Source organism: Leishmania donovani, chromosome 12 (assembly GCF_000227135.1).
Source record: "Leishmania donovani BPK282A1 complete genome, chromosome 12".
Lineage (NCBI taxonomy): Eukaryota > Euglenozoa > Kinetoplastea > Trypanosomatida > Trypanosomatidae > Leishmania > Leishmania donovani.
In genome coordinates, this window is record NC_018239.1 from 26777 (window position 1) to 42595 (window position 15819).

Here is a 15819-nt window from a genome sequence, read left to right on the forward strand (position 1 = left end):
GACATCTCTGCGTGCCCCACTCTTGTCTCCATCCCGGCCACCGATCACGCCATTCGACCGCTTTGCGTGGATGCTGCGCGGTGGCCGGCGCCCCTGTCTTTACGTTGCCAACTGCTTTTCCGCGCGTCCGCGTAGCACTGAAAAACGCCGCCTGAAGGGAGCACTGCGGCAGACGGTGCGCGTGGCTGGAGACTCGCACCCGTGGCTGAGTGAAGCGTCCACTGCACCCACTTCCTCGAACCCCTGGCCTGTACAGTGGAGAAAGACGCATGCCTCTTTCTTTAGCGGCAGCCTTGTGTAGTGCCTCTCCGTCTTGCTTCGCCTGCCGCTGTCTGCGCTCGCGGCCGCCTGACACGTGTTGCTCGACTTCTCAATCTCTGCCTGTGTTTGCACAACGTCCATGACGGCCCCAACTCTTGCCTCCCCAACACACGCGTCATCACGTTGCGTACACACTTGATCGCTAGTCTCTGTGCTTGCTGCACGAACAGCTGCGCACATACACGCGTACGCGTACGCACGCAAGGTGCTATTACAGCCTCTTGTGTTGCGCCAGCCTTAGAGAAAGCAGATAGACGCACGCTGTGCCTCCACCGATAGGCCTGCTACACTCGCAGCGGGACCTCCCATTCGTGCCTGAACACATACACACACGCACACACGAGAGGCAAGTAGCAGGGCAATGTCCTCCTTCTCTAGATCTGCGCTGGACATGCTTCAGGCAGCCGAGGGTGCCCTCACACAACGGCGCTGCTACGGCAGCGGTGTACCGGGAGGGGCAAGCTCCTTCGCTTACAAGACCATCAACACAGGAAGTGGCGGGTACGCTACTGGTCAATGGTACAGAGACCCAAACAGCAGCGCTCTGTCGCCCGTGGAAAACGTGGAAGAGCTGCAGCAACAACTTGGTCGGGCCATGCGTGAGCTGATTGAGTTGCGCGCTGAGCTGGCTGCTGAGCGAGATCGCCGACACGAGACGTTAATCGCGATGGGGCGGCAGTGGAAGGAAGATATTTTGGTCGAAGTCCATCGGCGTGGCGCGGCCCTTCAGTCGGATGTGTCCGCCGTAGAGGAGAAGATGATGGCGCAGTGGAAGGAGAGCAACGAGGGTCGTCTTGTGATGCGTCGCCAATTAGAGGAAGCCATGCGCGCAGGCAAGATTCGCGACACGAACCAATTTCAGCTGCGGGAAGAGGTGCAGGAAACGGCTCGGCACCTAGAGGAGCGAGTGGACATGGCCCTCGCGCAAAGCAGCGCCGCCCGCGCGGATTGCAGCCGCCAGCTCGAGCAAGAGCGGGCCACCCTTTCTGAACGTCTGGACGTTGAGCTGCTGCGGCTAGTGGAAATGAGGCGCGACGATCAGCGTGCGCTGCAGCAAGCAAGAGAGCTGATGCGTGACGAGGGCCTGAGAGTGAGGGACGACATACGCAGGGTGGTTCAGGAGGTGTGGGAGACGTCGGCATCCGCGCTTGTGAAAACCGCCACGGAGCCCATCGAGCAACTCCGCGCGGAGTTGCGAGAAACCAAAGCGGCCGCGCAAGCAATGGAGGAGAGGGTGGCGGACTGTGTGCGAGCGTGCCAGGCGGAGTGCCGAACGGTCACAACGACCACGACGGAACGACTCCATGCTCTGGAGTCGAAGGAGGCCGTTGCGATTTCGTCGATCGACCGCGCCGAGCGCAAGGCAGACTCCGCGTACGAGACAGCGCGCCACATGGAGGCCACGATAGCGGCCGCGAAGGATGCAACAGAGCGAGCGCTCGTGCAGGTGGCCGGTGCTGCGGAGCGGACACTGAAGGTGGAGCACGCGCTCGCAGATCGCGACAGTCGCCTCGTTGCAGTTGAAGCGCAGTTGCATGCCATCACCACTGCAGAGGGTCTAAGAGCGGATGTGGAAGCCTGCAAGCGGCAGGCGGGCCGCCTGGAGAGCCGTGTGGAGGCTGCGGGGGCACTGTGCACGCGAGTGGAGCAGCTGGCGGACCGCGCTGCACAGCAAGTGGCGTCGTTTGCCGATCGTATTGAGAGCTGCGAGAGGTCGACACAGCGAAGCGTTGGCGCCGTGCAGAGAGTGCAGGACGGTCTGGAAGCCTGCGAGTCAGAGGGCCATCAGATGCGCACCCGCTTTGAGACCAGCGAGGCGGTACTCCAGCGCCACACACACCTCCTTGCGCAGCTGGAACAGCAGATTTCTGGACAGGAAAATCGCCTGGGGCTGTGGCGTCAGCAGCAGGAGCAGCACGTGAAGGATCAGATGACGGTGCAGCGTGAGCTGACAGAGCGCGCGGAGGTGACGCACACCGTTGCATCCCGAGCCCAGCAAGTCAGCAGTGATGCGCGTGCAGAGGTGCACCGTCTGGAGCGGCGCATCGACGACGTCGATCGCCGCCTCACTTCTACTTCCGCCGAAACGACTACCCTACGCGGTTGTATTGATAGCCAACACACGCAGGCTCTTGAGGCACAGCGGCAGCAGCAGCAGTTAGCGGACGAGTTACAGTCGCTGGCATCCAAGGTGGATGAGCGGATGGCACCGGTAAAGGAGCTCGTGCGGAACTCGGAGGAGCGGATGAAGCGGGCGGAAGCTCAGGCGCAGGGCCTTGGGAAAAAGCTGGCGGAGTGTGAGGAGCGCCTGCACGAAATGGGCCCCCGCGTGCTGGACCATTTGAAGGACGCAGTGCGGCACCATGTCGGTGAGGCCCTGAAACGCCTCTTCGCCGCCATGAACGAGGGCATGTCGCGGGTGACGGAGCGAGTAGCGGCGGTGGAAGAGGCTGCAGATCTGTCGCAACAGCGCGTGGCGGAAATGCCACAGCAGTTGACCGCCATGCAGCAAGCGTCCGCGAAGCTGCAACGCCACGTTCAGTCCCTCGAGGCCAGTCTTCAGTCCTTAAGCGGACAGACACAGAAACTCGCAGTTCATGCAGACACGCAGGCAGGCGACCGTCAGCGCTTGGGCACGGTGCAGCAGGAGCTGATGTGCCTCACTGCGGTGCAGCAGCGCACGCAGCAAGACGTGAGGCTTCTCCAGGAAGCAATGCGGGTGCTGCAAGCCATGGCAACAGTCGGCTCAATGAGGGATTTTTCGCTCAGCGAGCTGGGCACGTCACAGGCTCGCACGGCAAGCACGGAGATGGCTCCTGCGGCGGATGCGATCTCGTCGTCCCCATCGGCACACCAACCTCCCAGCTCCGGCGTGCGCACATCATCGCACGCATTGGTGGCCGGTGAGCATTCTCAGCCGCCGGCGCAGCGGGCAGCCGCGGTTGCAGCACCGCCGCTGGCGAACACTTCTGGGGCTTCTTTGCAGGAGCTGCAGGATCGCCAGCGCGCGTCTTCTGGCAGCAGGAGCAGCAGCAGCAAAGAGGGAAGCGAAGAGCGGCCAGCACTGCATCTCAGCGGCGTGTCCTCTGTGCGGCCGTCGAATGGGCAGGAGGAGCGCTTGCACTCTCTTGTAGAGGCGGGAGATGTCAGCACCGCGTCGGCGGATGGCGACGACACTGTGGAGGCCTTCACGGTGAGGCCTGGAGCGGTGGCGAGGCTGCCACGCACCTCCGCCGGGACCAATGGCTCAGCGTCGATGCCACTGTTTGCCACGACAAGGACCGAAACGGTGGAGCAGCTGTCCGCGCCGGCACACGACTCCACGCAGGCCTCGGCGGTCGGCAATGTCAGTCACTGCACGGCGATTCGCGAATTCACCACCATCACGTCGTCTTCCTCGTTATCTGACAGCGACTCGAGCGAAGACGATAGGAGGAGGGTGCAGGAGCGTGAGGTGCCCACGCGGCGTGGGGCGCCCTCCGAGGAGCGCACCGACGACGTCTCGTCTGACCTGACCACCGCTATCATGCTGACGAGCGAGGCGTCGACGAAGCAGAGCAACCAACGGGGTAGTCGCCCACCACCGTCGTCGGGGCAACAACGTGCGGCAAAGATGTCCACCGCCTGGAGGCAGTGCTCTTCTGGGTCGTCAGAGGAGGGAACGCCAGTGGCACGCCGAGCAGCATGGGGGAGCGCGCCTCCGCCACAGTCACAGCATCTGATAGGTGCCAGCGAGAGCGAGTCGGAGAGCACGTTGCAAGGTGCCGGGGCGCTGGACGACAGCGACGATCGCGTCCAGGCCATGCCGCGGCACGATTCTGACACAGAGGAGGTCGAGAGAGCGGTCGCAGCTGAGGAGGCGGTGGCCGGCGTGGCACGCCTGCAGCCCACATGCACAAGCCAGGCAGCCGCCACTACTTATTTCGCGCGCTCCCCTGGCAACCCAAACTGGAATGACTGGGACGACGACGGCGAAGAGGACGACGACGACGAGAAGCGGCGGGGGAACATCGAGGAAGAAGACGAGGCGCTTGAGCCGAAGCCCACCAGGCCCTACGCCGCGCCACACGCAGCGTCTGCCGCAAGTGAAGACGACACAGATGATGCCGTCATGCACTTTAAGGACGCGGAATCGTCGAGCTGCACACCAGGGCCGCGAGAAACTGACGCCACCACTCCCGCTGCGGGGCTTGCCGCGACAGTGATGCACCGCCAGCAAGACGCGGCCGATGATCTGCGCGCGACGCCGCGCCGAATGTTTGTGAGCACCTCCGACGATGGTCGAGGGGTGAGTACGCAGCTGCCTGATTCAGTTCCTCGGCATGGGAGAGGCACGACTTCTTCATCCTCATCGTCAGCAGAGAGAGCGGAGGCGCTGGGCCTGCGAGGTGCTCGGCAAAGCCCACCGCAGCGCGCAGCCACGCAGATGCGCCAGTATACCAACTTCGACGACTCCACCAGCAGTGACGACGACTAAGCGTTGCGGCATCATCGCTGAGTGATGAGCCGCCACCGTTGTTTGCTGGCCTCCCCCCTCTTCCCTGCGCCGGGGTGAGCGTTTTCTTCTTTGTGCTGCTCGCGCTGCGGTGCGGGGGCGAGTCAGGCGCCTGCCTCGCAGCGCGCGCGAGTGTGCGTGTACACTTCCGCCGAGCTCACCCGGCCTGTTTCTTAGTTGTGTCAGCATGTTATAGAGACCTCATTGCCTTATGTTTCGCTGTGTGGGCATGTGCATGTGTGCGTGTTTGTGTGTGTGTGTTCGATTGAACGGCGTGCTGAGGCGTTGGCATGCCTTTATCCGCACAGGTGCGTCGGCGAACAGGACAACTCTCCGAACTGCCTTCATGGACATGTGGGTGCATGTATACTCGTGCGGTGAGCCGGCGTCGTGTGTGTGCGTCGGTGCTGCTTGCATGTTGACTTTTTTTTTGCTTCTCCACTTTCTTCTCTGTGTGCCTCGTTCGCTCCAGCCGTGTCAACCGATGCGTGCAGTCCATCGCGCGACGCCCACGAGAGAATGGAGAAGGGTGGGCTGATGCTCGCGCTCTTGGTGCCAGGCTTGTGTCCGTGAGCGCGCTTCTCTACGTGTGTGCTGCAAGCGAGATCAAGAAAGACAAACTCGCACTACGTCACCTCTCTCCCCTCGAAGGAATCCGACATGGTGGTGGAGTCGGAAAGGGCCGCTGCTAGAGCGCCAGAGTCTGCTTTGAGGGCGGATGCGCTCAAGGCGTTGACGGGATAATGTTTTCACCTCCCCGCTGATCAGCTAACGAGCGCTCACGAGCGTGGGCATCCTGCAACCTCCTCTCTTCCTCTTCTCGTTCTTTCCGTGTGCATCCCTGAGCGAGAGAGGCGAGTACCGCAGTGGCGCTTCATCACAGCACACTTTCTTTGCCGTCTTTGCTCTTTCTCTACCTTTACTGCAGAGGAGAGCGTGGGCACACCTCAGTGAGCGGCATCTCGGGGTCGAGGACCCCCACTCGGTGTGGGGGTGAGAGACAGGTCGCCCCCTATCCCTGCTAATATCGAAACGTCCCTGGCGGTGACAGGGCCCGGCACCCGCGGCGTGAGGAAGTCAGTGCAGTTTAGCGCTGCGGATATCGGCGGCCAGGCCCTGGATGGCGTGGCGTCGGAGCGACCTGCGACAATGCACAGGCTTGTGCCATCCATGTGATGGGCAGAGTATCAACGTGACTCGAACGCATCTCACACCAGGCCCTCACAATGCCTGTTGGTGTGGGGTGCCTGCACCGCCCTGAGGGGATGCACCGCGAGGCGACCTGCGAGGCGGGTGTGGGCAGGATTTGAGGCAGCGGGCGATGGACAGGCGCTGATTACGAAGCCCTCTGCTCTCTTATAGTGCGAAGGCAACATTTTCTATCACCTTGCTTTAACGGTGCCCTTTCTCCGTGTGTGGTCGCGCACTCGTACACGGAAGGCTATCGCGTCTCCAACGGCCTTGCGTGTTGCCTCCCGCCCATTCCCACTTCGCCTTGTATCACGATGGTCCTGCGTGGGAACGCACACAAACATGTTGCAGCGGAGGACAACGTCGCAAAAAGAGGAGGAGGACAACTCTCACGTGCGAGGGCGTCTCTTGTCTCTTCCTTCATGTGCAGCCAAGCACATTCTCCGCACTGAGGCATCGCCGCTTCTTCCCAGTGTCCTCGGATTATTAGCGTTTTCGCGCGCCTGGTCGCATCTTGTGCTGGCGGCTGTCTTGCCGCTCCGCTGTGCTCTCTGGTCGATGTGGCGATTCTTCAGTGGCAGCGGAGGCACCCGAAGTGCACGCTGGAAGCTATTGCGGTGCTTGCACGCTGAGAAGGAGAGAGCGAAGAGCGCACTGAAGGGACATGAAGGAAGTGTGCGTGTGTACGCGCGCAGCGGTCTTTCACGGCGGTTCCCTGGGTCTCCGGCCTCTTGCACACTCGCCGTCATTGTGAATGTTTCCTCTAGGCGCCTTTAGGTCACTGCACACGTACAAGAAACCGTGACGCGTGTGTTCTGCGGTGGCACTCGTGTGGCCCCGCTCGCCGAGGTGACGCGAACTCGTGCATGCGTGTGAGTGTGCTTGCGCTTGTGGGTGCTTGTGCCATCGCACGCAACGTTCTCACGCTCCGCTTTCACTGTTGTGTATCCGTCTCCTCCACCCTCCTCGCCCTTTCACGTTTTCTTCATATGTTGCGCTGTTTTGTTGTTCTCTCGGCGTGTTGCAAAGGTCGCCTCGACATCGATGTGACGTGACAGCACCTGTCCGACCTCTCTGAAGCCCGTGCCTTCACAGCCCTGCCCGCCTCCACTGCCTGCAAAACGCATACCTATCGTTGACGGCGCTCCGCCTCGCCACCTTTGCTTCTGCTGTCGGTGCCCTGCCCCCGTCATTCTCACACAAGCAGTGGCCCACAGAGGGAGCAACGTTGTCCCCCCACCCCCTTCCCCAAAAACACGCCCCGACATCGCTTCTACAGACCAGCGCGCGCACTCCTCTCACCGGGCCATCAGTCACATGTGTTCACGCCTTGCACAAGAGCGCCATCACTAACGGCAGATCAGCGAACCATTCGAAGCCCAGCACCTGGTCGCAGCTCGCCCTCGCCCAAGAAGAGAAGGTGGCGTAGCATTCCTACCGCATCTTCCTTACTTTCTTCTCTTTCTCGGTTCGCCATATCGGATGAGTCGCTGCCGCGGTGCGTAGCCGCTCTTTCTTCGTTCCTCGAAAAAGTGCGCTGAAACGTTCAGCTGCAGGCTCCGGTGGTTGTTTTCCTGTTGTCGTCGTGGACTCTCTCCCCCACCCCTCCCTCCCTCCCTCCCTCCCTCTCTGTGTGCTTCCACACTGTACGCGTTTTCCTGCAAGGTAAGTGGTGTAGGGCCTTGTGCACCCACCCGTGCTGGTCTAAGGCGCAGGTGCGAGTGCATCCGCTGCCTCTCACCGGCGCAGTCTTGTTTTCTGTGTGTAATCTGCTCTCCCTTTCTTCTCTTTCGCGTTCTCTTGCCTGCCGCGGGTGCAGCTGCCGTTTTTGGTTGTGGCGGTGGTCGCACAACTGAAGTGTGCATCAAAACCTTTCTAGCGCGTGAGTTCGGTGTGTCAGTGCTCCGTCTCGCTTTTTGTTCTTGTTTGGCTTTTCACTATCGGTTGTGCTGTCGCGTTGTAGCGGCGGCGCCGTCACGTGTGTGGGGTGCACACGGTGCAGCACGAGGCAGGGCGGCGCACCGCTTGTCTCCCTCCTCCGCTCAAAAAGGAAAAGGTGGTGTCTTTGCTCATTTTTCTGTGTTCTCTTGTCTTCCTGTACGTTGTGCTGAACCACGCCGGCGTGTGTGTGTCGCGGGCTCTCTTCGACGCTGGCGGCGCACGAGGAGACGTATTGGTGTTCTGCCCTGGCCCTCTCCCTTCTCGCCGTCCTGGAGGGCTCGCGAGACTGGGCTCGGCGACTTTTACACGGGCACACACATACACATACCGAAATACACACACACACGTATATATATATATATACATCCATACACGTACACACACGAGCAGAGTTGGCCAAGTGAAAAGGACGTCTGCGTGTGTTTGCTCGCTTGTGTAGTCCCTTTCACGCTGCGCGTCGGGTAGAAGTCGCTAGCAAGTTTGCCTGGCACATGCTTCATCCGGTGAACTTGCAGCGACCTTCATCTGCCTCTCACGTTTTTTTTTTTGTGGTAGCCTCGCCTCCCCGCACCACTGCAGTAACCGTGTCCTACGGCAGTGCTTCTCAAAGAAACAAGAAGGGACCTGCGCGCAAGCTACTGCGTACGTACCCTAGCTTCGTATTAGTTGTGAGAGACCGCGTGTGGTGTAATACCGAAGTCACGCCATGGGCGATCACCTCGGTTCGCGCTTCACCGTCATTGAGCAGATCGGCAGCGGCAATTATGGCTCTCTCTACCGTGTCATCGATGGTGAAGCGGCGACGCTAGCCGACCGAATTATCGCCACAAAAAAGTTGCAGGACACGATAAACCACCCACACGTGCTACGTGAGGTGAGCGTTCAGCGCCATGCTCAGAAGTGCTCGCCGCACATTGTCAAGCTACTCCACGTGGTGCCACGCGATCGCGTGCGGGCAGCGTTGGTGCTCGAGTACGTGCCGCTTGACTTGCGCACCTTTCTCAACGCCTTCTACTGCGACCAAGCGAAATCATCTGCACCGACGTGGTGTGCGACTGCCGGGGCCGGTGAGGTCAAATCGGCGGCGGCGCCGCCGTGCCATATACCCTTGATTTATGTGCGGCGAATGCTGCGTGGTCTGATTGAGGCCCTTCACTGCCTGCACGCCCGCGGAATAGTTCATCGCGATGTCAAACCAGAGAATATTCTCGTGGAGCCGCTCGGATTGGGACACCCACTTCGGTGTGTTTGCCCGCCGATGGGCTCTTTCGGGCCCACCGGTGAGGCTGCAGGTTGCTGGGTGCACGCTCCCCAGTGCTCCGACCCACGACAAGAGAAGGACGTGACTCAGCCGATGCAGCCACGGGGAACGCTGGAGCCGTGCCAATTTTTCTGCAGAAACTCCGTCGCGCTGCACCATGAGCTCACGGGGGACGAGCTTGCATCTGCTATTCATCGGCTGCACTGCGAGACGTGTCGGCCCTGCCCACGCGCGCGGGCTGGGGTGGGAAAGCACCCGCTCCAACAACATCGAGACAGGAGCGACATGAAAACAAGCAACTCCTGCTCACAGGAGCGGCAAGCAGACGCCGTGGACGGTGAGGGTCCAGCGAGCGTGGACGACGACGAAGAGAACAAGTTCACCGCGCCTACGCCACCACCGCTCATGCCAGATGTCAAGCTGTGCGACTTTGGCTCAGCACGGCACATTGGGACGCTGCGCTTGCGCAGTGCAGAGGAGCAAAGAGAGGAGCTCACCCCGGGGCCCACTACTCCGGTGTACTGCGCTCCTGAAATGATGCTGCTGCAGCGTTATGGCACATCAGTGGACATGTGGGCTGTGGGCGCCATCCTCTTTGAGATGCTCACAGGCGAATTCTTCCTCGGTGTTGGCACGCTGCGCTCCTTCTCCGGCGACGTCGTCGTTCAGGACGACTACTGCGTGATGCACCGGTTGAATCGCATGTTCCGCCATCTCGGCACACCGTCCGTTGAGGAGTGGCGGTGCATTGCCCACCCCCACTACTACCCTGACGAGATGTTGGCCCACCTGCCGCAGGTGCGCGATGCAGCGCTCTTCCGCTGCCTTGCCCAGCCCATCGCCACTGACGTGAGCCTTCTTCCGGAAAGCGGGGACATCAAGCCGAACGGCGACGCTAAAACGGCTGATGAGCAGACAGACCTCAGCGTACGGCCATCTGCTGAGACGTGCTCATTTGCCCAAGCGCCGGTGAATGGGACAACGGATTCGCATGCCGCAAGAGCATCGGTGCCGCCTCGCGATATGGCCTCCGCGAGGCATCCGTTGAATGTGTCTGACTTTCTGTATCAGCATATCGGTAAAAGCGGCGTGGACTTCCTGCGCTCGTTGCTGCGGTACGACCCGGCGAAGCGCATGACGTCGGCGGAGGCGCTGCGCCACCCTTTCTTGAGTCCTGAGGTAGCGAATATGTAGGAGCAGCAGGGCAGTGATGCCGGTGTACGCAAATTGTGCGTGGCAGCATCTGAAGCGGCTGGCGTGCACCTGCAATGGGCGACGGGCGGTGCGTACGAGGGGGAGCGTTGTGGCTGTGACGTTGGCGGCTTCAGCCGTCACATTCTCGTCTTCCCTTCGGCGGGTCGCTCCGCTGTGGGGCGCGTGTTTGTGTCGCTTGTTTCGCTTTATTTTCCTCGTTTTGCGGCCAGTGAACTCGGAGCCCCGCCAGGCATAGGTGCCACCGATACATCGATGCCGGGGTTCAGGGTACTCTGGGCTGTATCTCACCGTCCGCCCCTCTCTCTCTGACTAGATGCGCCCCTCTTTTCCGCTGTCAAGTGCCCTACGCGCTACTCATGTGCGTCTGAGACGGAGGAAGACAGAGGCGTGAGAGGGACAGCGAGAAAGACAGAGAGGCATCTGCCCGCAACACCTCGTAATCAGCGTGTGCCCATCGCCCTCCGCCACACACAGCGTGAGCTTCATATCACGCGACAGCCCCACCTCCTCCTCCTCCTCCGGGTCGAGCGGCAGGTGTCCGTTGCGTCGTGCGAAGCAGCCGCAGACGCGCGCGTTACAGTGATGCGCCGACTCCATCAGGTGAGAGCGCGGCCTCTGCCTCAAATCCTGCCCACACCCGCCTCGCAGGTCGCCTCGCGGTGCATCCCCTCAGGGCGGTGCAGGCACCCCACACCAACAGGCATTGTGAGGGCCTGGTGTGAGATGCGTTCGAGTCACGTTGATACTCTGCCCATCACATGGATGGCACAAGCCTGTGCATTGTCGCAGGTCGCTCCGACGCCACGCCATCCAGGGTCTGGCCGCCGATATCCGCAGCGCTAAACTGCACTGACTTCCTCACGCCGCGGGTGCCGGGCCCTGTCACCGCCAGGGACGTTTCGATATTAGCAGGGATAGGGGGCGACCTGTCTCTCACCCCCACACCGAGTGGGGGTCCTCGACCCCGAGATGCCGCTCACTGAGGTGTGCCCACGCTCTCCTCTGCCGTCAAGGTACATGAGCGTTTCTTTTCTTCAAAAAAAAATGGTGCAGTCGTGGTGTTGGTGACAGTACATCGCGGAACTCGCGCTCCACTGCACTGCTCTGCATTGCACTCTCGTTCTCTTCCCTCCCCCACCCCCTATGATCCTTCACCGCTTTCGTTCCTTTACTGCCGCTCGAGCATATTTGTGCATGGCAATGCCAGGCGCATGCGCACACGTGGCGGTTTGCGTGTGATGTGGTGTCGTCATCTGAGTGCCTTGCCGTGGAAGTGACGGAGGCACTGCCACCACCACCAGCACGGCCTCCCCTTTCCTTCCTCGCGCGCCCTCTAACGGAGTATGCGTCCCGCCCTCCCCTAGCACGCACTCACTAGCGCACATCCGCGAGCAAGAGCGGAAAACGTGAGCTCCCCCGCCGGTTGCACGCTGATGCATATCCACGTGCTGCCTAACGAGCATGTGCAGCGTCACATACAGGCAGGCCGACACCCCTTGCCAACAGAACGGAGGTGCCACCGCTTCTCCCAGCCTGTGTGTGTGTGCGCGCGCTCTCTGCTCGCCCTCATTTGCTGTATTGCCTCTATAGAGCTACTTTTGTGCTTCGTCTGTTCGTTCCGTCGTTCTCTCGCCGCTTCGCAGTTTCTCTGTGGATTCGTGCGTGTGTTCTTTCTTTACCTTTCGTTCTTGGCTCGCTCTCTCATGTTCAGCGGCGCTACGAGGTTATGCGATGCTGGCTGCTGAAGCGCGTCATGGCGCGTCTGTCTAACGCTGCGTGCGAGCATGTGTGTGGTCGAAAGAGTGCGCCTAGGTGTGTCGATGATGTGTTGTTCACGACGGGGCTCTCGAAGGCGCACGGCGGCTCTGATTCTACTTCACATCTTCGCCGCTGTCCCTTCTAGACTCGCTCCTCCTCCTCATGAAGTGGCGTCCGTTCAATTTGTGTGTTGTATAGACGCATCCTTGCCGCTTCTGGTGCGTCGGCGTCCGCGAGGTCGTATACATGCGCGTGTTGGCTGCAGGTGTTCGCGTGCACGATTGCTTACGTGCATGTGTTTGTGTGTATGTGTCTGTGTCTGTCTCTGTCTCTCTGCCTGTTTGTCGGGGTGGTGCTCTCCAGGCCGGCGACATGTAATGCCTTAACTAACCTACGCTGAAAGATATGGTAAACCGGAAAGCAGGACAGAGAGTGCAGACAGCGAGGGCGGGGGAGAGGGGAGGCGGCGTGCGGGGGACGTGTTGTCGGCCGCGCTCTCCTTTTGTTTTTTCGCCTTCTGCCACCGTGCTCGATGTGCAGCTGTGTGCAAGTTTCCTCGCTGAACTCCAGCATGGGTCGTGGGCACCCGCACCCACGACAAGGGAGGCAACGAAGGCATGCAGACGTGAGCTTGGAATGCGGCTCTTGCGTCAGTGGCGCAGGCGTCGAGTGTCGTGTAGCAGCTGGTGCCACGGCGATCGGTGGGGCATTCCGTCTGCAGGGCAAGCAAACCCCTCTCCGTGTGGGCGCGTGCTTGCTTGTTAACCTTAGTCTTGTGGGCGCCGGTGCGTGCCTGCTGTGGTCGCCGCCCCGCTCGCGCCGATTCCTTCCCGCCGCTTTCGCTCTTCCCGACAGACACACCTTTTGTGGCGACAGTGATGCGACATGCGTGCGCGAGCATCTGCCCCGTCTGCCCCTCTTTTCCGATTTCTCGGCTCTAACGATGCTGTGCGTTGTACTTCTCTCTCTTCCTCGCACGGCGTCCTCTGTCTCCGTGTTTGGGGTCGGCGCACACACACACACGCACGCACGGCCATATGGGCGCCGGCACATACTTGAAATCGGGGTGACGGCCAGGGTCCTACTCGCCTGCAGGTGCTCTCTGGCTGTCTCTCTGTGCACCGAGGCAGTGAATTCTTTCGCTCTCGTACGCACACGCACACACACACACACACACGAGTATGAGCTACGCCACTTTGGCGTTGTGCGCATGCGTCCTCTATGCCCCTCACGCCGTCTTGTGCGGGATGGCGCTCCTCTGGCAGCCCATGCTGATGGTAATGAGCATCCTCGCCTCCTTTATTGCCTTTCTGCCACTTGTGATGACGGGACTGATATTTCAGGTGCTGCGCTGGGCAGGAGTCGCGGACGTGACCACGGCCACGTGGGTGGTGGTAATTCACTTGATAGGACAGAATGCCTCGCGAGTTGGAACGCTGCACGTGTGCCTGCGTCTGCAGCGACTTGGGTGGCAACACGGCTGGCTTTTAGTGCGTAGCCGGTTTCCTTTAGTCCCCATGAGCATCGCCGTCGGCGCCGGCTTCGCTGCAGCGTCGCTTCTCGTGGGTGGCGGCGCCCTTCTTGCGGAGGCGTTGGAGGTTGGAAGGGATTTGACTGGCAGTCGGAGAGCCTCATCCATCTCGACTGTCACTGCGCAAAAGATTGACTTTCTCGCTTCCAGCGGCAACTGCGCGCGGCTTTCTCGGCTTCTGCAGTCGTGCTTTCAACAGACATTCTTCAGCTGCGGGCAGGTGGCGTGGACGGTGATGATGGGGCAGGCGTACGCTGCCCTGTGGCCTCAGGATGTGGCGGAGGACTTGTGGAAACACACAGCGCGTTCAAACGGTGCCGACGAAACCGCGACTCTTGGCGCTGTGACAACAGCATGGGCCGAGGAGGCTGGCAGTGCACCTATGCCGCATGCACTGAGGGCAGAGGAGTCCGTACGGGAGGGCACCTCTGAGCTCCTGCTGGCGGATGAGGAACTTGTGCCGGTTGCCGGAGACGACGGGCCGGGAACTGCGGTCCACAGCGTGAGACGTGAGCACGCATCTGCCGCTGCGCCGCCAGTGCCGCGCGAGGAGGCGGAGGCAAGCCAGCGCGTGGCCTGCAGTGCTGTGTACTTTGAAAGAAGCGGTGCTGGATCAGTGGCTGGCATAGCCCCGTCAGCGGGGCCATCCATAAGTGAAGCGAGGAAATGTTCCACCTCAGCGATGCGTCAGGACATGTCATCGTCGCCATCGTCGTCCGCCGAGGTGGCTGGGCGGCTTGTGGCCGACTCCGTATTCGCGCAGCGACTGCCTGCTGCTGTCCTCACCGGCGCGGCAGCATTGGTCCTTCATATGATGTTTGTACTGCTGCCTGTGGCGGCGATGGCAGCTGATTCGGCGTCTGCACAGAGCACGGCAACTCCCTCATCAGCCAGGCGCTCGGAAGGGTGCCTCGTTAACGTATCTCTGCAGTGCGTCGTGACGCTGGTGTCGGTGTTGTGGGGACTTTGCATTGTGGAGTTGGAACGCCACCCTTTCACCTACGCGCTTCTCTGATCATCGCCAGGCTCGTGAGTGTGCCGACGCGCGTTACGGTTATCAGGGTTGGCAATGGGCGCATACCTGTCTCTTTTTACATGTGGCGTTGCCGAGTGGGTTTGGATTCGTATGGGTGCTGCTGTCTGTTCTGGCCTCCCCACCGCCCCATCCGTTCCGACGCCTCCGCACTATCACGCTTGTCTTTCGCTTTAATGCTTCGATACTGTTGGGTGTGCGCCTGCTGAAGGTCTTCCTCCGCGCCGTTGTGTACAGATCATGTTCCCTTACGGCCCTGTGTTGTGCATAGGTTGCAAAATCGAAGACAGCGCGCCGCTGCCCTGACCTCGTGGCAGGCGATACTTTCACTGCCATGTGCAGAGTGCATATTCCAATGACTCGTAGCGCGAGGGGGCTGTGTGCAGATACTTCTGGCCGACGTTGGGTGAAGCGCCCGACAGACCCTCTGCCCATGTGCGCATCCCTTCGCCCGTTGCCCTGCTATGCAACGTGTCACTCCTGTGTGCGAGGAGGGAGGAGGTGGGGCCATCGCCGCCCACGCCCATCTTCCATCTTCGCGAACTCCTTCCTGCTATTCTCCCGGTCTCTCATGGTTTTGTGCTGGCGCTTGCATAACCTGCGCTTGAGCAGCAGACCGCAGCTCTGGACACCGCGTTGGCGACGTAGACGACTTCGCAAAGGCTGCGAGTGCACTGTCTGTAAAATCGGTTCACAAGAGGCTTTACGGCGTGCGCGCACCCACGACGCGAGTGGAACGGACGACACAGTCACACGCGAGCGCACGCGGGCAACCTCCATCGTCATCGTTTCCTAAGTCGAAGGCGAGGACCGCGCCACCTCTGCCCCCCCTCCCCCTCACCCGCCTCCTGTCCCTGTGGGTTTATGCAGAGTACAGCGGCCCCCTCTCCCTCTCACACGCAGACGCCAGGCAAACGGGCCATCGCACTCGTCGCTTCGCTTCACAGGTTCGACAGCGCTACGCCCGAGCTCTGCTCACCCCCGACTCGCATCGCGTTGCCCGTGCCGCTATATTGTTTGACCTCGCTTGCTGAAGGTGTGCCTGTGCGGCGGCGGCTGTGGGGCGAGCACGA

General features: G+C 61.0%; 3 protein-coding genes across 3 annotated transcripts; all 3 read left to right on the forward strand.

The window, feature by feature from the left end:
* Nucleotides 1–682: 682 nt before the first annotated feature.
* LDBPK_120120 (uncharacterized protein) lies at nucleotides 683–4798 on the forward strand (the record flags this gene model as incomplete). Its single annotated transcript, XM_003859076.1, has 1 exon — nucleotides 683–4798. The coding sequence occupies one exon, from the start codon at nucleotides 683–685 to the stop codon at nucleotides 4796–4798; it is 4116 nt and encodes a 1371-aa protein (XP_003859124.1).
* A 3856-nt stretch (nucleotides 4799–8654) lies between these two features.
* LDBPK_120130 (uncharacterized protein) lies at nucleotides 8655–10403 on the forward strand (the record flags this gene model as incomplete). Its single annotated transcript, XM_003859077.1, has 1 exon — nucleotides 8655–10403. One exon carries the CDS (start codon nucleotides 8655–8657, stop codon nucleotides 10401–10403), a length of 1749 nt encoding a protein of 582 aa, XP_003859125.1.
* Nucleotides 10404–12714: 2311 nt separating this feature from the next.
* LDBPK_120140 (Alg9-like mannosyltransferase, putative) lies at nucleotides 12715–13680 on the forward strand (the record flags this gene model as incomplete). Its single annotated transcript, XM_003859078.1, has 1 exon — nucleotides 12715–13680. The coding sequence occupies one exon, from the start codon at nucleotides 12715–12717 to the stop codon at nucleotides 13678–13680; it is 966 nt and encodes a 321-aa protein (XP_003859126.1).
* Nucleotides 13681–15819: the final 2139 nt, after the last annotated feature.